Source organism: Pan paniscus, chromosome 22 (genome assembly GCF_029289425.2).
Source record: "Pan paniscus chromosome 22, NHGRI_mPanPan1-v2.0_pri, whole genome shotgun sequence".
NCBI lineage: Eukaryota > Metazoa > Chordata > Mammalia > Primates > Hominidae > Pan > Pan paniscus.
Genome location: NC_073271.2, coordinates 17,812,523 through 17,836,970, shown reverse-complemented (window position 1 = coordinate 17,836,970; position 24,448 = coordinate 17,812,523). Strand labels below are relative to the sequence as shown.

The 24,448-nt window shown below is 32.6% G+C and overlaps 1 protein-coding gene across 4 annotated transcripts in view; it reads right to left on the bottom strand.

The window, feature by feature from the left end:
• Positions 1-24,448, bottom strand: part of NCAM2 (neural cell adhesion molecule 2) — a 544,869-nt gene that overhangs the window by 162,538 nt on the left and 357,883 nt on the right. For all 4 annotated transcript variants that reach the window (XM_057300937.2, XM_008972557.5, XM_034947985.3 and 1 more), the window contains exon 9: positions 4,108-4,258. In XM_057300937.2, the coding sequence (XP_057156920.1) occupies positions 4,108-4,258 (151 nt within the window). The remainder of the gene's footprint in view (positions 1-4,107; positions 4,259-24,448) is intronic.

Here is a 24,448-nt window from a genome sequence, read left to right as displayed (position 1 = left end):
TATCTGCGGTCCCATGTTCATGACAGTATTATTCACAACAGCCTAGATATGGAATCAACCTAAATGTCCATCAATGAATGAAAGGATAAAGGAAATGTGGTAGACATACACAGTGGAATACTATTGAGCATTTAAAAAATGATAAATCTTGTCATTTGCACAACATGGATGAATCTAGAGGACACTGGTGTTCAGTTAAATAAGCCAAACACAGAAAGACAACTACCTCATAATCTTCCTTAACTGTGGAAGCTTATAAAGTTTAACTCACAGAAACAGAGTAAAATGATGTCAGCAGAGGCTGGGGTGGGTGCATGGGGAGGAAGGAAATGGGGAGTTATTGATCAAAGGGTAGACAGGCAGATAGACAGGAGAAATAGGTTTTGAGAGTTATTGCATAGCTGGATCACTACAGTCAATAATGTGCTTTTCAAAGTAACTAAGAGTAAATTTTAAATGTCTCACCATAAAAAAGGTAGGTGAGGTAATGGATATGTTAATGAGCTTAACTGAATCATTTAACACTATATACATATAACAAAAATCACATTGTACCCCATAAATGGATACAATTATTGTTGGCCAATCAAAAATAATACTAATGATAAATTTTTAAAAGCATCACATTTGTACACCTTAAATATATACAATTTTTATTTGTCAACTATAACTAAATAGAAGTAAATAAGTATATTTCAAAGATAATAAAGTAAATTAAAAATAATACTGCATGACTCTATGTATATACATTCTTACATGTAAATGTAAACTAAATTGTAGTGATCAAAAGTAGATAAATGGATGCCTAGGGATAGTTGTAAAAAGGAGGGATAGATTTTAAAGTGACTTGAGAAAATTCTTGAGGGTGATGTAAATGTTTATCTTGATGATTATTATAGATTTAGTGGTGTATACATAGGTCAAAACTCATATTTTACATTATATATGGGCTTTTATTGTACTTAAATATATTTGAATAATGTCTTAACAAGAGATGATATTTATTTTTCTAATTATCCCCACTCAAGTGGAATAAATTTGAATGTTTCATTTTGGAAAAAAAAGGAAAAATGATCAAGTGTTATAAGAGCCATTCAACTCATTTTCAACAATATTTGCAGAAAAATAATCAATGCTTAGGGAAAACAAAAAGTAGTTATATTTACATGATAGTTTAATAGTAAGAAAATTTTTTTCAAAGTATATTAATCTAGCTACCCTCTAATCAAGACGGCGGCAATAATAATCTCAGGGGATACTCAAATAATTCTCAAAACATCCTTTTAGAAAACAAGACCTTTCATCCCTGTTTAAATAAGATAAATTAAACTACATAATTTTCTGGTGAGCTTAAGTCTGCACATTTACCTTGGAATAATTAAGCAGAAACATAAACCAATATTTAAACTTATAAAGAAGGAATGCAATGTGATCAAAAGCACCTTGTACTTTGTTAGAAATCAGTCCTTGAAAAATAAAGTATCCAATGTACTTTTTTTGTATTAAAGTTATTAATTCATGGTATTAATAGATTACAAGAGCAAATAATTCAAATTGCAATATACAGTTGTTTGTTTATCCCATTATTTTCTACCTAGCTAAAACCAATAACTAAAAATCTCATGTAATTATGTATTAGCATTTTACATTATCTTGATATTTTCTTCATTCTCACTTTGAAATCTGAATACATGCTGCGGTTTAATTTAAACCCCCGTTGATGGTAGACTTCTAATAAAGGAGGAGCTATGTTTTATTCATCTTTGTGTCCATTATCACTCAGCACAAAACCTGAAGCTTAAGGTGGACCTAGTATGGTTTTTAAAACTATTTTCAATGAGGTTTTACAACATAAACATATATGAATTATAATCTTAGTTTCAGTTTTCATTTGTTTCACACAAATACCTATGCTGTCATGCATGGACAATAATTCAGAAATCCCAGGGCATCTCTGGAGAATGTGGATACGCTTGAATAAAAGTATCTTTAAATGCTTGAGTATAAATAGGTCCCAACAGTCTCTTCTTTAAACCCTCTTATCTTATAACTAAGGAAATTGAGGACCCAGGGACACATAACACACTATTAATTAGCATATTAGCTAGTCCTATTATTCTAATACTAGCATATCTTGTATGAGCCACTCTGCCTTACTGTGCTTTGGAAATATCCATAGTGCTCATTTCTCATAAACTAATCCTATGATACAGCAAATGTTTTAAAATATTAATGAAATGCAAAGAATAAAAGTCCTAAATATAGTTTCATTAAGATAATATGTTGCCTAGCAGCCTAGCACTTTTGTAGGACAGTGGAAGAGGCCAGAAGGTCTCATATAAATCATATCTTGGCATGCTTAAGTTTTTTTTTTTCTTCATTTAGATTCACATTTAGAAAAATAAAAAAATCATAAAGTAAATTTTGGTTTAAATAAACAAATTTTAATTAAAAATATAACAAATGTACTGTAAAAGTGTAAAGTATTTATAATTTGCTAATGATGTTGTTGGTCTGAAAAAGAAATATACTGTAATAATGGAAAAAAGTAGAAAAAATTATTAAGGGAAAAAGGTTAAATAAGTTATTGGCATCACTTCCTCCTTTGTGTGTTCTCAATATTATCAATGCTTTCCATTTTTATTTTTTTAGAAAGTGTGATGGAAACAAAGTGACTTTCTTAGAAGCTGCCTAATATCAGAAAATGAAGTCAGTAATTTGTGTCAGAGTCAAGTTGCCTTTTATTGTTGACTGCCTTTCATAATCCTTTTTTCTTTTTTTTTTTTTTTTTCAGTTACAAAGTTTAGTAAATTCCAACAACGGTATGAATAGTTTTAAAAAGGTTGTTACAGATCCAGGAATTGTATAGTTTAACAAATATATCAGTGGGTGTTTTTTTTGTTTTTGTTTTTGTTTTCTTTTTATTCTATTATGGGAATTTCTTTCCTTTTGATTATTATTATACTTTAAGTTTTAGGGTACATGTGCACAATGTGCAGGTTAGTTACATATGTATACATGTGCCATGCTGGTGTGCTGCACCCAGTAACTCCTCATTTAGCATTAGGTATATCTCCTAATGCTATCCCTCCCCTCTACCCCCACCCCACAACAGTCCTTTTTTCTTTTAGAAGTTTCTGATTGGTCTTTCCATGAATTTCTTGACAAGCACAGTCTATAAAAATGTAAAATAATATGGATAACTTATGTCTATTCTTGAGAAAATATTTTCTTTCTGAAGGCATTCTCGATAAGAGAATGCATCTTGTTTCACAGTTACCATTGCATTCTATCAATATTAATGTACTAGACATGCTCCAATAGAAATATTTTGTCAATAAGAATATCTCATACATTCCACTAAGAACAGCTATGTCCTTTCAAGCATCAGAGACTCTCCAATATTGATGCTTCATAAATATTTATTGAGAATGATGTTAAGTTTCTTCCTTTTAAAATAGCATGTATACCAAATTATTTTTAAATTCCATGCAGTGACCAGAGGGGTTTTGTGAAAGCTTGACTTACATTAGCCCTCCCATTTCCCAAAACTCACGTGGTTATGTACATTTTTAAATTTATTTTAAAAACTATCCTTGTCATGCTCCTTTCTTCCAGACAGAAAATAAACACTATTTTGATAAGACAGCATATTAGTACATTTCACTGCATTTAAAATACTATTTATAGTTTATGAAAATGTAAAATAGCCTAACAAAACAATTTGAATAAGAAATGTAAACACTACATATTTGAGACATAATCATAAATATTATAAAGAAATAAAAAATCTAAAGTGATATCGACCAATTACTGAAAATTAATATTTTTCAGTTGATACTGTGTTTTGAGTTCAATGTTGCAAAAAAAGAAAGACCATTTTCAGGAAAAGCAATATCAAAATGATGAAATATACAGCACTGTGAAATATCCCGTGATTTCCACTAGATGTCTCCAATAACTGACTGAATGATTCCTATATTTCCTCTAAAGCTATGCATTAAGTACTGAAATGTGAACTACATATATATTTTGGTCTTTATCAAAAAATCATGTTTCAAAGCATGCAAAGTTATTTTAATGAAAATACAAAGGAAAGTAACTTACATTCAATATCAAGGTACATGCTCTTTTGATGCCCTCCAATTCTGCTTGCAGCTTCACAGTCATATCTCCCTGAATCTGACAACTTCACATCTTTAATATGCAGTGATGAGCTTCCATGCTGCCCTTTGACTTCGATACGGCCGTCCGGGCTCTGTTTACATCGATTCAGGAAAAAGAAAGATTTTATGCTTGTGTGTGCAAAATGGTGACCAAACATATAACATTATGTTACTTCCCATGTTTCTCTGGCCAAAAGAAAAAAGAAACTGTTCCTGATGTAGAAAGTATTTATTGTATAGCTAAGAATAAGTTTTTTTTTAAAAGCACACTTTTTACATTCTCATAGCTTCATGAATGTTTCCTGTACCCTGGCTGTATAATGATAAAAAGGATTTCAATGACTCCAAACAAAACCCAATCACTCAGCCTGATGTTTAAAGATCTCTCATATGGTATCACCTTTCTGTCCAAGCACACTTTACAATTTGGATACCGTCAATTCCAATTATTTTGAATTACTTGTACTCTCCACAATATCCTGTGCTTTGAATAAACACTCTTCACAGACCTGTTTTACACTTTTCCCCTTTTTTTCTCTCTATATTTACATGGCAACATCCTACTTTCTATCCTTTAAGTTACCGGCAAAATTTCACATTGTATTAAAAATAGTTCCTGATTGCCTAAATAATTATGACTTATTTGAACTACATAATTTTCTTGGAATAAGTTGCTTTTACTAAAGTCTTGCTGGAACTTCAGATTTCATCCCATAGTGTGATAGTATAGTTGAACAAATGTAAGAAAATATTTATGGTACTTCATGTAAAAGTCACTTAAATTTCTAGGACAGAAACAGTATATTCTAATATTTTTAGAAAGCAAATTATGTTATAGTGAAATTTACATGCAGTTGAGTAAAGAAAATGTACTCCTTCAGCTATTATTTACTATGAGTTAAGCACTTGTACTTAATTAACTTTATTGGAATATAACAACAAAATACATTATTAATAATGCAAAGCAAATTATTCATTTTTATAAAGGAAACGTAATTATTTCACAGTATTGAAAAGTAAATTTTAAAGTTACATGATATTCGCTTGAAAATAAACATGTTCTCTTGTAATTACCTGTCATACATGATATGGCTTTGACTTGTGAAAAACTATTGGTGTATATAGATGTTATTAGTAAAAATGTTTGCATTTAAAAGTTATTATCAATATACCTGAAATTATTAACATAAATTCTGGAAAAACAGACACTTTGCCCAAGTGTGTGATTCCTAGGAAAGTTAGAAGCCATTCTCAGGTTCATCACTGGCTCTGTAATGGTGCACAATATGCATTTGAGTCAAATACTTGCACTAAAAGTCCAAGGTCATTTTCTATTTTCGTTTCTGACATTCTAAAGGACATGTCTCTTTGTGCTACAGAAACGCATTACAAATATCTGAAAGAAAATTCATTTATATCTTGGCTCTGATTCAACACCTACTGAAGATTCATTTAAGACATCTGATATTTGATTGAGACAGGTTAATGAGCATTTTTGCTGTCTATCTAGTATTTCCAGGTTCTATCACTGAATTAAGTAAGATGATTAGAAAACAAAGTGTCTGACTGTACATTATTATTCCATCCTTTACAAAAACGCGCTCTCTGAAATTTGATTTGATGTTATGTTCTTTGCCTTTCTAGAAGGTCAGTTTAAGAATTGCTTATTTAAATGGTATTTCAATATTTTTATAATATGGTTATTTTTAGAGTTTATTGTCCTTTCAAAAATCCCTTAATCAAATATCCATGTGATAACCACTTCTTGAGTTTATTTGCAACTAAAAGTTTTTGTTGACAATTTTAATTGTCAAACAATTGAAATTATATAATGTGTCATTATTTATAGGTTATTTTTTGTGGCCTCACCTGACTAGACGTTTATTGTCAAATTTAGAATCCAATTAGAGTTCACAGAACATTTGAGGTGGCCAGTATTCCAAAACTTTCTATTCTTTCTACTGTGTCATGGAACATTTTTAGAGTCATTAAATCCTTTGGCCTTTTGGGAGATTGATGGATCATCTCACTTAACCATTCAACAATTATTTTGTGCCAGAGCGTGTGTGTGTGTGTGTGTGTGTGCACGCGCATTTATTTTACAATAAGCAACCAGGCACTGCGATGCAGTGCTGAGCAAACTGTAATAGTTTCTACCCTTGGTGGCATTAAAGTTAAACAAACAAGATAGATACTAATTTTACAGTACAATTCAAATAAATGTGAAAAGCACCAGGTAGGCAAACTATATCTTTCTAGGAGTAAGTGGAAGAATGGGGTAGGTATGTTTCCTGACAAACCAAAGTGTGGATTGTGATCTGTAAATAGTGAAAGAAGGGTGGTGTTGAGGGAAGAATTCCAGGCAGATGCCCTAAGAGGACATAAGAAAGATATGAGAGAAGCAAGAATACGCACAGAAGACAGTGGGGTCATGTGGTTCTCCTGATGATGGACAGGTAAATAGGGACCATAGGTAGAATGCAAGATCAATGCAGATACACAAAAGAATATGCACCCCATTGTGGATGCCTTCTATAGGTATTCTGTTTGCCTCATTCCTAATGGCATTATTTCTCTGTCGAGTAAGTAAACTCAACTTCAAATACTTTGAGGTAAAGACAATGCATAACTGCTAAATATGTAGACAGAAAAACCAACACTCTCCAAAGGTTATTAGAATTAATTTATCCAAACTACCTTCTCAAAACTGTTTTAATATATCAAATCCACCAGTTTCTACAGTCATACTAAGAATTTTAAACAGAAATACTGTTTTCCCTCCCTGTAAGTTTCTTCTCTTTACTATTAGCAATAACGTTCTTTCCTCTGGATTTGCTCCTAGCTTTCTAAACTTCTTCTTATTTCAATTTCATGAGCTGACCTCTTGTATAATTACCATTTCACCCAGCAGTGTAAATGATGTCAGAAAGATAAATACATGCAATCAAAGTTCTTCACTTAGGTAGTTTTCTTATTAGGTCCTCCTGTCTTTCTCTTTTCTTTGATAATAAAATCAAAAATGTATTCAACAAATAGGAATTGAATGTAATAGTTATAAAAGGCAATACATACATATGATAAATTATACTTGTTAGACAACATCCAAAAAGCTTTACATTTACTAGTGTATTTAATCTCCGTGACATCACTATGAGGCTGAGGCTAGTATTTCCATTTTAAGATGAGGAAATTGAGAAATATTCAATAACTAGCCCACATCCCACAGCTTATAAGCTTTAGCAGCTGAATGACCAGGTTGTCTAGCCCTGGAGTTCATGTTTGATTATTTTTGATATATGATTTACCACCTGAGTACCAACTGTGAGTTTGAACTATGTATGTACCGCAGCTATGTAATAGACACTTCGCTGGGTTCTGGGGCTAGAAAAACGCATTCACTCAAATTGAAAAGTGGCCATTTTTACCTACTAAATGTGTTTATTTCATTAGTGATTTTTCTAATTTTTGTTTTTAAAATATGTTATTCAATTTTAAATGAGGATTTCAAACACCAAAACATGCCAATAAGATGTCTGAAACATTTGATGGCATGTACAATATTTGGTTTCAAAAATTAGACACAAAACATTTATTTTTGATGCTTTAATGGGAATAAATTAGCACGTTTACTTTTACATATAAAAAAAGAATAATGGGTAAGAAAGCAAAGCCCTTGGTCTCTCAGGTCATAAGGATCAGAGGAAAAAATGACAAATTATAATGCATGCTGATATAGATGACATTCAGAAAGGAAACCTAATTTGGTAGACAAAGGTGAGGAAGAGTTTCTCGTAGGTATTTATGCCAAAACGGAAGGACAAGTCATAATGATAAGTCAGGAACTGTACTGGCTATGTAATTTTAAGGGGCAACTGCAAAATTTAATGTGGGGGTTTCTATTTAAAAACTATTAAAATGTCAAGATGATGATGACTGCAGCATATTAGCTCAAACTTGGGGTCGTTAAAGAGTGCAGAATCTGCAGTTGCATGAGTTGCACCCCTACAAAGTTAGCCCTCACCAAGAAAAAAGTAAGAAAAGTGGGAAAAAAATGGTAGCTATGTGGGCTTGAACTTGAGGGAAAAAAAGCTGTGTTGAAAGAGTTTAAAGGGGCTCACTGGAACTATCAAATTAAATATGAAGTTGAAGGGGTAAGATATGAAAGAGTTAGAGAAATAAACAAGACTACAATAAGAAGTACCAAAGCAAAAGAAAGACCAATAAGATCATGAGAAGATGCTGAAACTCACTAGCCATCAAGGACATTTAAATCAAAATCATGATACCACTTAGCATTCATTGGAGTGGCTACCATGAAAAAGTCAGATAGTAACACATGTTGGCCAGGATGTGAAGAAATTGGCACCCTCATGCCCTGTGAGTGGGAATGTAAAATGGAGCAGATGTTTTGGATAAAATGTTTGACAGTTCCTCCAAATGTTAAACAGAGAATTGTAATTACATTCCAAAGAGAAATGAAGATATATGTCCACACAACAACTTGTACATAAATGCTAATAACAGCATTATTAATAATGTCAAAAAGTGAAAACAACTGAAATGCCTATTTACAGGTGCATGGATTGAAAAAAACAAGTGGTATAAACATACAAAGGAATACTATTTGGCCAAAAAAAACCAAAATGAAGTACTCACACATGCTTCAACATGGATGAACCATGAAAATGTTACAGTAAGAGGAAAAAGCTGATAACAAAGGACTAGTATTGAATAATTCAATTTCTTTGAAATTTCCAGAATAGGCAAATCTGTAGATACAAAAAGTAGAATAATGTTTGCTTAGGGCAGGCAAGGGAATGGGAGGTGGTGGTGAGGAGATTGGGGGGTGATGACCAAAAGAAGTGATTAAATGATCCAAAATTGATTGTGTTTATGATTGCACAACTCTAGGAATAAAGGCTTTTAATTGTACAGTTTAATGGGTGAATTGTTTGCTATGTGACTTATACGTAAATAACACTGTGAAAAGGTAAATATCAGTTGAAGGTTATTGGGTGTTTTACGAACAATTGGAAATGGACAGGATAGGTTTTAGGCAGAGGAATAAAGTAGATGCACTTGTGATTTAAAAAGATCACTCACACTGCAGGAAAAAAAGTAAATTAGAGAGGGTGCTATGGTCTGAATGTTTGGGTCCCCTCAAAGTTCATATGTTGAAATCCTAAGCCCCACTGTGATGGTATTTTTGGAGGTTGGGCCTTTGGGAGTTGATTAGATCATGAGGGTAAAGCCCTTGTTATTAGAATTAGTGCCCAATAAAAGAGCCCACAGAAAGCTAGCTAGTCCCATGCACCATATAAGAACACAAGAAGAAAACAGCATCTTTGACAAAGTGAGCCCTCAGCACACCTCAAATCCATCCTGCTAGCACCTTGATTTTGGACTTCCCAGTCTCTAGAACTGTGAGAAATAAATTTCTGTTGTTTATAAGCCACTTTACGGTATTTTGTTATAGCAGCGTGAACAGACTAAGATGGTGGGGGAGGGAGAACAACTGGAAATAATTATTACACTGATGACATGCTGGGAAAGGTAATGGTAGTGAAAATGGAAAAGAGTGAGTGGATTCCAGAAATATATTAAGGTGGAAGTGAAAGTGTTTTTAGTAAATGACCAAATGAGAAAGTGTTGATGAAAGAAAAGAGAAAAGAAGTATTTCTTGCATTCTGTCACAGACCCTTTAGGTATAAAATATTATCTACATTAGTAGATTGTTACCTCTACATAAAATTATACTATGGCTGTATACATTTATATTTTAAAATAAGTACCCATATTTTAATACATGTATACAGTCTATTCCGTATTTCATATTCAATACTTTAAAAATAATATTTAAAATTAAAATATTATGATAATAAAGCTTTAAGTAGAATAAACCTTTTAGAGATTATTATTTTTAAATTTAAAACATGAGACTAGAGACTAGGTGGGTTCCAACAGACAGTTGTCAAAATGCTGGTTTTCAAAACATGACCTGAGTATTTATATTATTGCACAGGCATCCTACCTACTTTAATGTAATATAATAGTTAGGACCATAAATTGCAGAACCAGAATGGATAGGCTTATATCCTGGCTGTGGCACCTATAATCTCTAAGGCCTGAGATTAACTACTTTACTTAGTGGTACCTCAGTTTGCTTTTCTGTATAATGGGTATGATAAGAATACAGATTTCAAAGGATACCCATGCAGATTAAATGAGTGAATATTTGGAGTTTAGCATCTGTAAAGTACATAATAAATTGGCTAAAGCTACTGATATGCAGATCTAAGCAATAAATATGAGTTTCATACACCCATCTATTTCATTGTGATTTCCAAAAGCATTCTACATATATTCCATCTCAAAGTAAAATAATAACTTTCCCATACTCTATTTAATTGACAGTTTATTTTGCTGCTAGACTTTTCTCTTGATCCCATGAACCACGTGCAAATAATTTATAGTATTTTTCCATGGCCAATACATAATATATTTAGTAAAAGACAAAATACAATTAGGACAAATAACTACTATAGGAGGAGACAACTGCTATAATAAATAATAAAACATTTCACATAACTCCGTGTCAAGGTACATTATCAGGATGATGGTTAATATAAAAGCCCGGATTTCACCAGCATGTTATATATCGATGTAACAAAACTTTAGTTGTACCCCCTAAATCTATAAAAAAAAATCACCAATAGATAAAGAAGCCAAGAAGATAGTCAGATCTAAAATGTACATTTTGAGGTAAAATTTACTTTCATGTCACAAAACTATGAAAACCTCAAAGAGAAATCTGAAAGAATGAGCCAAATTATATTATGAAGCTCTTCCTTTTAAAAGTGCATTATAATACGGTCAGAGATATGGTGATAATGTATGCCACATAATTGAATTCACCCTGTGAACACCGATACCATGTTATTAAACCACACTGCTCTCAAGTCATACAACTAGTCATTAGTAAGTATTGACTGCATTGTTTCAAGGTTTTGAGGGAGTCATACATCATATGGATCAACTATTTTAAAATCGAAAATTTTAAATGTTTTGGTATCTAATACAAAGTCAAAATTCCCTACTGGAAAACAGATAAAGTGTGATACTTAAAACGTGTGAATTGGAAGGGCAAAGTATTGATAACTATTGAAGCTGGGTGACATATACATGGGATTTGATGACACTATTTTCTAGTACTTGTCTTCTTGTAAAATTACATTTTGTATTTTATCATGGAAATTTTCAAACATCACACCCCAGATGGGATTTTCCCTGCAGGCTGTTTCCTGAATTAAGAGAATATGTGGAGCAGATCAGAAACCAGACTCAGGTCTAGAGCATGATGCTATAGCATACTTAAAAGAGACCTACAGACTTTTGTATTGAAAGCTACTGAGATTTTGATGACATTTTACTGAAGAATTATGACAGCACAAGTGGACTAATACACTCATTTAGTGCTGGTTGCTTTAATCCACATCTGGTGAGAATTAAATAAGATTAGGCAGGCTCCATGCTAGGTACATGATAAATATTGTTAAAATCAGTGATATAATTAGTACCCACTGCCTAAGCAGTATAGTTAATCTAGTTGAAATTACAGACAAATGAGAGGTTTTTTTTTTTAAGCAAGAAGCACAATATCCTACAGGAGATGCTACAATATCATATGATATGCTTGTAACAATATGTGACATATAATAACTATTAAACAAATGTTAACTATAGTCATTGCGCTTGTCCTTTAGTATGTTTTTACGTAAATCTCCCAAAGTGGAAAAATACAGTAAATACACTATGAAGAAACTCAGAATATTTTGGGAACATTCTCTCTATGCTTCTTGCTCTATCTACCAGGACAAATAAAAGTCCCATTCTGAGCCTTTGTCCACCCCATACTCAGCATGGAAAAGACACAGTTCAGGTCAAAGGATATATTCACCTTTTTCCTGCCTAAAACGGGAAACAGTACAAAGCTTTTTCAAAGAACTAAATATATCAATCGAGACAGCAATCCCACTACTGGGTACCTACTCCCCCAAAAGGAAGTCATAGCACTTAACCTTTGGATAGATTATGGTGCTATGTCTTGATTTTGCTAGTCATTTTCTGCAGTATCTACTATGCTACTAATCCCATCCAAGGTCATTTTCAGTATTGAAAATGTTGTTTTTTCAACATATACAATTTTTATTTGAGCTGTTTTATATCATCGGCATCTCTCCTTGTTGTGTTTGTGCTTTTCTGTATCTTCTAAATACATATGCAGGGCCCATTAAAACAATGGATCAGGTAGTGTTCTCGCCTACTACCATCATGTATGTCATCGATGGTATGTTTCTATTGATACTGTTTCTGTTTTTTCTTATTATGGGTTATTTTTTTCACCTTGCATATGCCACGATTTTTTAAATTTTATGCCAGACATTGTAACTGATATATTTTGAGTGCTATATGTTTTGTATTCCTTTATGTATGTCCAGTCTCTCTTCTGAGACATTAAGTTACTTGAAAACAATTTTATTCCTTTGAGGTTTGCTTTGAAGCTTTGTTAGGTGAGTTGGGAACAACTTTTAGTTTAGGGCTATTTTGGCCACACAACCAAAGCAACAGTTCTAGCATTCCAATGATTCTTTCCAAGGCCTTGCATTGTTTTTACACACACACACACACACACACACACACACACACACACACACGCACTAAGCAATAATTAGCTCAAATCTCCAACGGAAAGCACTGAAGATCTCCGGAGGTATTTCTCTGTGAGTGTGTGAAATTCTGTCATCTCCACAGGACTCTGACCTTTCAGCTACCCCACTGTGCGAATTCCAGCACACGTTGTCACCCAAACTCAGAACACTGTCTCCTAACAGGGAAAACAACTGAAGCATTCACCCTGTGCTCCCGCCTGAAATCTCTCTCCAGGCAGTAGGCTTGAGCAATAATGGAGCTTACATCACATGTTTCTCTTCTCTTGGGGATCAATGTGCTGCCCATCATATTGCACATTTTGTTTTGTTGTTGCTGAGGATTTTTAAGTTCATTGTGCAAATCAGGCCCCACTTCATCCATTATGGAAGTTCTAAAAAGTATTTTAAATTGTCACTAGTTCCATAGTTAATGTCAGTGACATCTAGTGACCACATTTTGTCACCAATATGAGATTTCTTATGTTATAGAACACATCCTTATTCAAAGTATTAATTTTATTGGACTGATACCATAAAATTAAAAGTATCTGGCAATATATACATATATAGATGTATGTGTATATGTATATGTACATATTTATGTATACGTATACATACACATGTATATATATGTGTATATATGTATATATACAGGCTACACATACATTTTCTTTTTAAACAATCACATTATGCTAAATACATGTTAACATACCTATGTCATTAGATGTATAAGAAATCTTATATAGTCTATATGTATAATTACTGTTGTATGTGCTGATATTATTATAGCAAATATATGTTTTATTTTGAATATGGAGACATGCTGAATGGTTCATATGCTTTATTTGTCATGATGCCTTATAACTAAACATTGGGTGAGAAGTTCAAGAAGGGTAAAATATATCTATATTGTGAGCTTTGAATGATCCTCAGGCTGTCTTGTTAACTCATGTATAATTGATAACAGATTTATATTTAAATAAATATGCCTATATTTATTGGAAATATTTTATACAGAACATGAAAGAAACATCAAAATACTAAAAAAATTAAAATCTGAAAACCGCAATTTCATCAAATTATTTTTGTTATAGAGACATAGAAACAACCTATCTCTAAGAGATGAGTGGCTAAAAACTAAAAGTGTGGATAACAAATAGATGAACTTCACTGAGTTGCTTTTCAGTTTTGTTTTTGCTTTTCGTTGTCTTAGTGTAAAGCAACCCTCCATGAAGAACAGGTAATTTATACAAACACTCTATATACAAATCAAGCTTTTTGTGATTGTTAGAAGCCTTCAATTAAAAGATAAGAAACTCTTCAGAGAGGATCTAACAGAAGTTATTAAGATAAAATAATGTATAGGAGAAACAGAGTTGGAAATGTTGATAAAATGTTACGCTTTTTAAGCAAAATCAGGAGTCTTATTAAAACACCTTCCCAGTGTGGGATAAAATATACAATGCTGCAACAACCATAAACCATTGATACAGTATGGATTTTGTAAAAAAAAGAATTAAAACAGTACCAGGAATAGTATATTTTCTATATGATACCTTTTCTATAAAAAATCAAAGAAAATCATGTGTCAGACTGTGATGAATCTTTAACGTATATCAATCACCAGATGATTAATAAAACACTATGGATATTTTCATTAAAGGTAAGTCTGGTGACAGGGGCGCTAAAGACCCACGAAGCAGAAATGGTCTAGAAAATTATATGTATCTTTGCTAAGATATAAAAATGATGAGAAACAGCCTTTTTCCAGCTTGTAATACTGTGTTGGGATATGCAGGTATGAAAAGTGTTCGAGTATTTATAGTACAGGGAAAATTGCGGCAAATTGTATGAGTGGGTATTTAAAAAGTATTCTACCTAGTGGTAATATCTGCAATATGACAACTTATGATGCTGATCTAAACAAAGCTAGCCATGTTTCCAGTAACATAGAAAGAGGTAGTTATGTCACAATAAATCTCCAAAACGTTCTCCATAATACACACAACAAAAGCATGCAGTTTCATTGCTCTTTAATCTCTTGCTTCTATAAACTTGTGTATGATATGTTAATTATCACTTTCTCTATCATTTGGCCCCAAAAGAGATTCTAGTTTATAAACCAATTATTCACTAATCAATCAAAAATTACATCTATTTATTCATATGTTTATCAATGAATATGCTACTAGAAATTTAATATAAATTTGTGTTTTGTTTTAAATTTTGGTTCCAGTATTATCAAAGCTCTTGTCACTCTACTGGGTATAGTGAACTTTGGAATTAAATGCAAATATCCATATAGAAAATCAACTATAGTGTGTCATATACATACTTAAGCTCTGAATTGACTTTTCATTTTGTAAGTTGAATGACAGTGGACTGAACTTTATCCTTAGTTTTTATCTAAAGAATCCAACAATTAACCTAAACATATTCATAGTTATTACCTGTCAAAAATCAATAGTCTATCATATAGATTTCAGTTTGACAGTTCAAGCACTCTCTCAGAAAATACAAAAAAATAATTAGAAACTTCAGTAAGCATATTAAAGTTTTGAAATAGTTTTTACTGAATTTAAGACTTGCAATTTGCAGTCTTCTAAATGGATAAATTACCACTGAAGAGTTTGCAATGCCCTAGGATTGATGGAGGAAACATGAAATTTCATTGATTCATTAATTGATCTTAAGAGTAGGATAAGCTGGGCATGGTGGCATGTGCCTGTAGTCCCAGCTACCCAGAAGGCTGAGGTGGGAGGATTGGTTGACCCAGGAGTTCAAGGCTTCCATGAGCCTTGATTGCAGCACTGTACTCAGCCTGGGTGAAAGAGCAAGACCCTGTTTCAGGTTTAAAAAAAAAAAAAAGTAGAATATGAGGAAAAGCAGGTTGTCACAGCAAATGGAAAAGTGGTCTATCATGTAAAGCCATTAAATAAGAGCAGAGAATTCCAAATTATATGAGACTATTAAAGGCTTTTGAACAGAACATTTATATTATATGGCTTGTTTCAGGCGAATCAATCTAACCTTTTTAATGAAAATAACAGGCACAAGGGTGGATGCATTAAGAACTCACTGTTGTGTTCAAACTCTGTTCAAATAAAGCAAACGCTGGTCTGTAACCCATCCAAAAAAAAAAAAAGTTATTGAAATAACGCAGGCAAGTAACAATGGTTTGGGCCAAGGCAGTAACAGCTGTTTGTTGAAAAGTAATTGAATTATGGATATATTTAAAGTAGGGCTAATAAAATTTGCTAAAAATATGAATTTCTATAATCTGTGCTTCAATACCACACAATGTACAATTTACCTATATAACAAACCTGTACGTGTATGTCTGAACCAAAAGTAACAGTTAAAAAATGTATTTCTAGCCAGAATAAAAATAAATAAAAGCCAAAGATGTTTTCAAGCATTTTCCTAAACAGAAAAAGACACCACTTAATGAGAATGGGATGATTGAGGGAGAAGCAAATCAAGGGGAAAAAGAAGTACAGTATTGAACTGAATATTTTAACTTTGAAAGATTTATTTAATATCCAAGTGAAGCTGTCTGGTAAGTCATTGGACATAGAAGACTGGAGTTCAGTAGAGAGGTCCACAGTTGAAATTTGGAGATTACAGAATCCAATTGATCATTAAAGCCGTAAGACTAGATGAAATCACCAAGGACTCAGCATCATTAGAGAAATCCAAGAAAAAATGGCAGACTAGGGTGCCCAATTATTTAGATGTCAATTAGAAGACAAAGAATGATCAAAAGAGATTGAGGAAGTGAACAGCATAGTAAGAAAAAAACCAAGAGAGTTCACTAGAAGCCAAAAAAAACATGGTACAAACAGAAGAGGTTGTTTAACTAGGTCAACCATTAGGTTTCATAAAGTGAAGGTTATTGGTAAGCTTGCCAGAGAGTTTCAGTGGAGTGGTAAAATCTAACTGGAGTATGTTCAAGAGATAATTGGAAGAACAGGCACACACATAAATATACACATACGTATGAAGGATATGTGTGTGTATGTGTGTGTGTGTGTGTGTGTGTGTATCAAGAGAAATAAGAATAGCTTTAAATGTTATGGTAATGATCAATGAGGTATGATTATATATAGGGAGATGAATTACTGGACTGATGTTAGAGTGGATGAAATCCAGACTCCACATGAAAACTCAGATATTTCATTCATGGTAACATACAGGTTCCAGTGGGTATGTGTGCAGGTGTAGTAGTCAGGATTTATTAAGATTTTCTTCTGTTTCCAACTAATTAGTAAAAGAGGAAGTGAATCATCAGCTGAGCTTTTTGATGATAGAGGAGTTTTGTAAATTTGAGAATAGATAAAAATTTATGAAGTAGTTATCTAAAACAGTGGTCAAGAAAATGAACCAAGAAAAGGTAGGATGAGTTCTAGGTAGCAGAAAGAATTTACGTTATGTTCTGGATCATAATTTTAAATACAGACCACTTAAAATTACTGTGGGATTTTCTTCAGCTATATTCAGCTGTGCTACTGCATGTGGAGAAAGAGGATAAAAGTAAATTAAACCATGACTTGTGTTTTGCCAGAAATGTTTCTTTAAGCGAAAAAAAAACCGACTGGCATATACATAATGCACTGATTATTGTAATAGACAGTAAAATATAAGTTGGTGATTGAAAGGAGTGCACAAGGTAAGCGCTATGAACCAGGGGTAAAATGTTAGGATTTATGCATACTAGAATTTTACTATTCCTACTTATTTGAAAGAGTATGAAATACATTATCTTATAAGTAGATATATTATTGTCAATCTAAAAACCATGTAACTTCTGAGAAAGAAAGACTTAGATAGTCAGGCAAAAACTTTGTGGATTACAAAACAGAAGCATTGATGCTATCATAAGAGATAGATCATGACAATATAATATCATAGCGAAGAAAGATTCTTACCTAAGAGTTTTTCACCCTCTATAAACACAGCTACTAAACATACGGTTGATCTTATAAATGAATATGTTCATTGAATATATCTTTTTAAAATGTATTATGTCAATCCCTGAGTCAAGAGAAATGAATCCATTGCAACTTCTGTGTTAAGGCAATTTTTGTTATAATGGATTCCATCTTATTCATTAATTATTGTGAAAGCAGTATTATCTTACGCACTGGGTTTTGTTGCATGCTTAAGCTCAACAATGAAATTCATCAAATGTATTCTTTTGCTGCAATTTTTATTAAAATGTTTGCTCAGATATTTTCATAGATACTATACTTACTTGTATATAATTTATTCAAATTGTTTTTCTATATATTTTTAAAAATTGAACCAAAATGCATTGCTGTACATACATTCATTCAAATTTATTTAATCTTGTTGTTTAAACATATTTAACATTATTCACTAGAATACCACATACCTAACTCAAATTACATTACTAGAAATTTGTTGTTTTTGTTAAGTCTATTAATATTCACTGATATATTTAGACTTCTTTATAGTGATACGATTTTATATTTTCTTCAAGTGTAGTAGTCGACTACTTCATAAGCAGATGTAAATGCTAACTGAATTCTGTATGTAGAATATGGTATTTATAAGAAGAAAATAATATATGTTTTGCTGCAAAGCCTTATTAAAATCACTTTTAGTATATAAATAACATTTTCCCCCAAACAACTATCATAAAATTGTAAACTACTATCACATTATCTTATAAAACTGACGACAGTTTTTTTAAGTGAAAGGTCTTATTATAGACTTCAAAATAATAGTTCATTAGTAAATGATGCTTTTAAAAAGACATATTCAATTTAAAAATATTATCTAGAATTATTTCAAAAATAATTTTTAAAATGACATTTTCAACCTATGACTAGACTTTTCTGAAAATCTTTATTCAAGCTGTGTGCAGAAAAAGATTTCAGAAAGTTGTAAATGACTGAAAATCCACCTCTCAGCAAGCTCAGAAGCATCAAGGAAGATTTCTAACAGGCCTAATTATATTCTACCACCTACATCAGATGGGGAATAGAAGTATCCATTTTGCCTACTGCCCAGCAGGGACCTATGTTATTGCTCTTGGGGCATTAGTATGAAAAAATGCATTAGGTAGATCTTTAAAATGTCATTCAAATAAAAAATCCTTCAGAAAAGTCCATTATCTCTGTTGAAAAAAAAGAAAAAGAAAAAAGAAAAACACACACACAGCGTGAAAGTCTACAGGTGCCAGGAACCGGTGGTATGCTGTTCAGCATTCTTCTCTACAATCAGAAATTGACTTCTGTTTTCAATTTAAAGACATTATCCAAATAACCTTGGCTTTCCTTACTAATTGATTTATATGGAAAGCTAAACGGAAGAAAATTGAAGAAACTCTCCCTCACTATACAATGTTATTAGAAAATCATCAACTAAAAAGTTAGTAAATATCTAATTTATATGAATTAAAAACTATCTAAAAATTTATAATATTTACCGAGCCAACTGGAAGACTTACAGAATAAGGGAATATTGCAGATTGAAGGAAACTTATTTATAAATGGTAGACTTGTACCAGAAAAAGTTATAACAATTTACCTGCTATCACAGAGCAGATAAATCAGTGTTAAAACTACCACGTAATACTAGTTCATTAAGCTCTATTTTATATAAACTTGGAATGCCAAAACTATCATGATTAGGAAGACATGAGTCATATGAACTAATTTGTTTTATGTAACTTATTCTATATGTAGTTGTATTTAATATCAAAACCGTAATAATTTTTCTAAGTAACAAATGTTTCATGAAAGTGGATGTGCGTGTATTTTTGTGTGTTGAGTGTATGTGTGTGTGTCTGTGATAGAATAAATAAAGTAATTTCAAAGACAGGATCTCTATAGGGCATATACACAAGAACCATTTCTGGACATTTTCAAAACGAAATTCTTTAATCCCCACTGAAATTTAGTGTATCAAAAGATCTGAAAGGTAGGTGCAGTTATATCTTAGGGAGTGAGGCTCAGTCAGGTTTACTTGTATACAGCTCCTTATGTGATTCTTATGTACAAAAGTGAGTTAGTCCCACTACGCTGAATACTAACTCACAGATCTAAATCCTAAACAAGACAGAATATCAGGGAAATATAGATTATTTGAGATCCTCTACTGCAACATCACATCGAATGAAAATATTTTCTCTTAGACATTGATGATCTTGCAGATTATGCTAGAGAAATTCAAGGGAATAGACATTCTCTTGTTTGGAATGTAATGCATTCTATTATCTATAATCTCTGTTGGAAATTGTATGCGTTTTCGTAATTACAACCCTGTTGATGTACTACCACGCACAGTAAGTAAGCAATGTGTCTAGTTCAGCTGTATGTATGACTAAAATATCTGAACAAACATATTATTGTTCCTTCAATTATTTGCTAAAGTATTTTATTAAGTTTATTTTATTTTTATATTAAACTTCTCTCTTTGACATTTGTTCTTCGCTTTTTGTTCTGTATTATTTGTTTTTTTATTTGTCTTAGAATCAAACACTAAGAATTGTCTATAATTGCATCCCAGAATGCCCCTTCAGGGTTTGGTAAAAAGGTAGAAATAAAATTCCTCATAAAAGTAATAAAAATAAAGTTGTAAAAAATTTACCCAGAAGTATAACTACTCACAAGGATGTATAAAAAAAAAGACTTACATACTGTCTTTCAATCTTAAAGACAATGCTATAAATATGCCACTTTTTAATATTTTAGTTTTTCATTTCACCAGAGCTTTTTTATAAAAGTACAGATATTTGAAATGCTACAGGCTCCATATTTTAAATCAATAATTATGGATTTGTTGGTTTCCTTTTGGTGATTTCTATTTGAGGTGAAAAAAGGAAGTTCAAAATCTTAAAATGCCCCCTATAATATAAAGATGCTTCCAATTAAGTATACCGTTACACATTTTTTAAGTTTTGTATTTTTTATAATCAAAGTCTAAGTAATTTTTGTCAGCCTGAAACAAATTACGAGGAGATATTTTGGTGATAGAGTTTGCAAAATACCCTGAAAAAGAGGACTGTGAGGCATACGCATTGAACGGGCCTGTGTAAGTGTAAAGAAATATGCCAAAGCTATATTTGTGACCTGGGGAAAGCCCACTTGTATACTCAAAACTGGTATTTTGTATATGAAAACTGCATATTTCTAAAGTGTATATTCATAAAAAATGACTACTAATTTTAAATGTAGTTTAGTTTCATCCCCCCTCTTAAATTGCATGGACCATGAAGCAAGAAACATTTATTTATTTATTTATTTATTTATTTATTTATTTATTTATTTAGAGATGGAGTTTCGCTCTTGTTTCCCAGGCTGGAGTGCAATGGCGCGATCTTGGCTCCTGCAACCTCCGCCTCCGGGGTTCAAGCGATTCTCCTGCCTCAGCCTTCGGAGTAGCTGGGATTACAGGCATGTGCCACCACGCCCTGCTAATTTTGTATTTTTAGTAGAGATGGGGTTTCTCCATGTTGGCCACGTTTGTCTCGAACTCCCGACCTCAGATGATCCAGCCTCCTTGGCCTCCCAAAGTGCTGGGATTACAGGCTTGAGCCACTGTGCCTGGCGAAACTTATATTTTTAGTGCTACACTCCTTGTGTCTAGATTAGCAGATGCCAATATAAAAGTCTTCATTATTTGTTGATAGTTGTTAAGTGAATTGGGGTTAGTAATAAACGCAATGTTAGTTACATAAATTACTATGACTGATTAAGTCACTGCTTATATTTTATAAAATTTATTTTCCAGAAGTTACATTTTCTTAAGAATAAAAAAGAAACAAAAAATGTAATGTAATCTTCACATTTTATAAATAAAAATAATCTAAGAATTTTGTATTGTGATAAGTTCACTCCATTGTTTTCTGTCTTCCAATAAACCTGGCTTAAATAAATAATTTTTAAAATATAAAGTTTGCTTAAATCCACAGTAGGAACCGCGAACCATAAATGACAATATTAAATTGCAATAAAATATTTGTATGTATATAATAAAGAATAATATAATTGAGAATAAAACAATAATATAATAATGAATGCAGCAGTGTTGTAAGAAAGATTTACGTGGTGAGATATTTAAATTGTTATAAATTTAAAAGCATCATATTTTATTCATGTAGTTGCATTTAAGGAACTGCCTATCTTTATTCCTGAGAGAAATTCCTTTTGAATTGGTACTTTAGTCTGCAAAATATTTTAAGTATGTATTCTTCAGATCATTGTGTCTAAATTCGTGGAGGAAATACTATTTCTACACTACGGAAACAGCAAGGACCACTTTGGTAAAACTACAATTTATGTGTATTTGTGTGTGTTGATGCAAAATTAATTGTTAAAGGTGACTATCCCTACTTTGAATTAAAATTAAGGGCGGGAGCAGTGGTTCACGCCTGTAATCCCAGTACTTTGGGAGGCCGAGGTGGGTGGATCACCTGAGGTCAGGAGTTCAAGACCAGCCTGGCCAACGTGCTGGTCTCTACTAAACATACAAAAATTAACCAGGCGTGGTGGCACGCGCCTGTAGTCCCAGCTACTCCGGAGGCTATGTCAGGAGAATCATTTGAACTCGGGAGGCAGAGGTTGCAGTGAGCCGAGGTCGTGCCACTGCGCTCCAGCCTGGGTGACAGAGCGAGACTCCGCCTTAAATAATAATAATAATAATAACAGTAATAAAATTCAAATAAATAATCTTTTTCCTTCCTTCCTTCCTTCCTTCTTTCCTCCGTCCCTCCCTCTCTCCCTCCCTCCCTCCTCCCTCTCTCCCTCCCTTCTTATTTCTTTTCTTTCTTCCTTTTTTTTTTTTTTGAGACATAGTCTCAGTCTGTCACTGTCACTCAGGCTGGAGTGCAGTGGCAGGATCTCGGCTCCCTGCAACCTCTGCTTCCTGGGTTCAAGTGATTCTCCTGCCTCAGCCCCCTGCAACCCCCTTTTCCCGGCCCCGTCCCGAGTAGCTGGAACTACAGGTGCACACCACCAGGCTCGGCTAAGTTTTTGTATTTTTTGGAGAGATGGGTTTTTGCCATGTTGGCCAGGCTGGGCTTGAACTCCTGGCCTCATGCGATCCATGTGCCTAAGCCTCCCAAAGTGCTGGAATTACAGGCTTGAGCCACCATGCCCAGTCACGAAATAATCTTAAATTTCAGTTTTAATACATCTATTTATTGGAAGGAAGAGAAGGTAAAACTGGACTCACAGTACAAAAATTAAAGTTGAATCAGCTTATTTTATTTAACACAGAAAGACACATTTTCTCAATAAATGCAAAATCACAAAAAATACTACTATTTTGATTACAAATTATGCAGGTGATCTAGGCTAAGACCAAGGCCAGCATTTTATTATTTCACTTTAGCAGAAAAAAGGGAAGAAATTGCTTTTAAAGCTTATCCCGCTGTTTTATTTATTCAGTTGATTGGTCTCATCCTAAAAGAATCATTTAGTGCTAAGGACTGGAATTAAATGAGTTTCTTTTACAATGATTTGTGAATAAACTCAGTGCCCATTAGTGAAGTGAAGCATATTATTTACTGGAGAAAAGTGCATGGACCCACAAATAGGAGGATGGAAAACAGGTTCTGTCCTAATTACAACATCTTTAAACATGTCCCACTCAATATTTCATAGCTAAATTTTGTATCACATTAATTCAAAATATGTTTGGACACAAAAGCAGAATTTCTAAAAATGTGATCTGTGAACCACTGGGGGAGGGTGGATACGCTGAGGTTAGGTAATATTTTGAAAAACAATTGTATTGTATATTTTGTATTAATTTTAATGTGCATTTAAAAATATAACTGGCATATGTATCATACTTTTAATTTCACTGATCATTTGGGTACAGATCAGAATAAATAAAAACAATTCAATTTAAAGAAGAAAGAGGACATGTAACAGTTCAGGCAGCACATGAATACAGAAAAGAGATGAAGCTGGTTATCAAATGACTGAAGTTGAGAAATGCTGCCTTAAGATAGTTATAATTTATTGCTGTACATTTCAGATACTTATTCAATGTACAGTGGGATTAATTTCTAGTGGATGTAGGTCTATAATTTACTAGGTAGGACAAGTATAACAGGAATAAAGTAATTATAGATTCTGTTTCTTAAGAGATGATAAATGATACAAGGGAGATGTCATCTGCTAGATGATATAATAAGCATTTTATATTTGTGATATAAAACATTCTATTCATATACATAAAATTACTTACTGTTATGTTTATCATTTTGTAAGAATTCTAGAGGCAAAATCACTCCCTCGGTAGAACTTTTTACTTCAATTTAATACTAAAATTGACAAGTAACATAGTATTTTTAGACAAATGTTCTAAAAACACCCAGTTTTATCATATGATATAAAAACATAGTTTGAAAAATAGATGAAGAACAAAGCATTCTTCAATAACTTGTTTTGTGGAGCACAATATGTTCTTTTTTTCCTACCTTAATGCCCTATTTAGGTACTTCTTAGAATGTTGAAGAATCTTTTCCAAATCAATATATACTGCTATAAAATGTGAAAGGTGTATAATGGCCCAAAGAAGGAAAAAACTGACTCA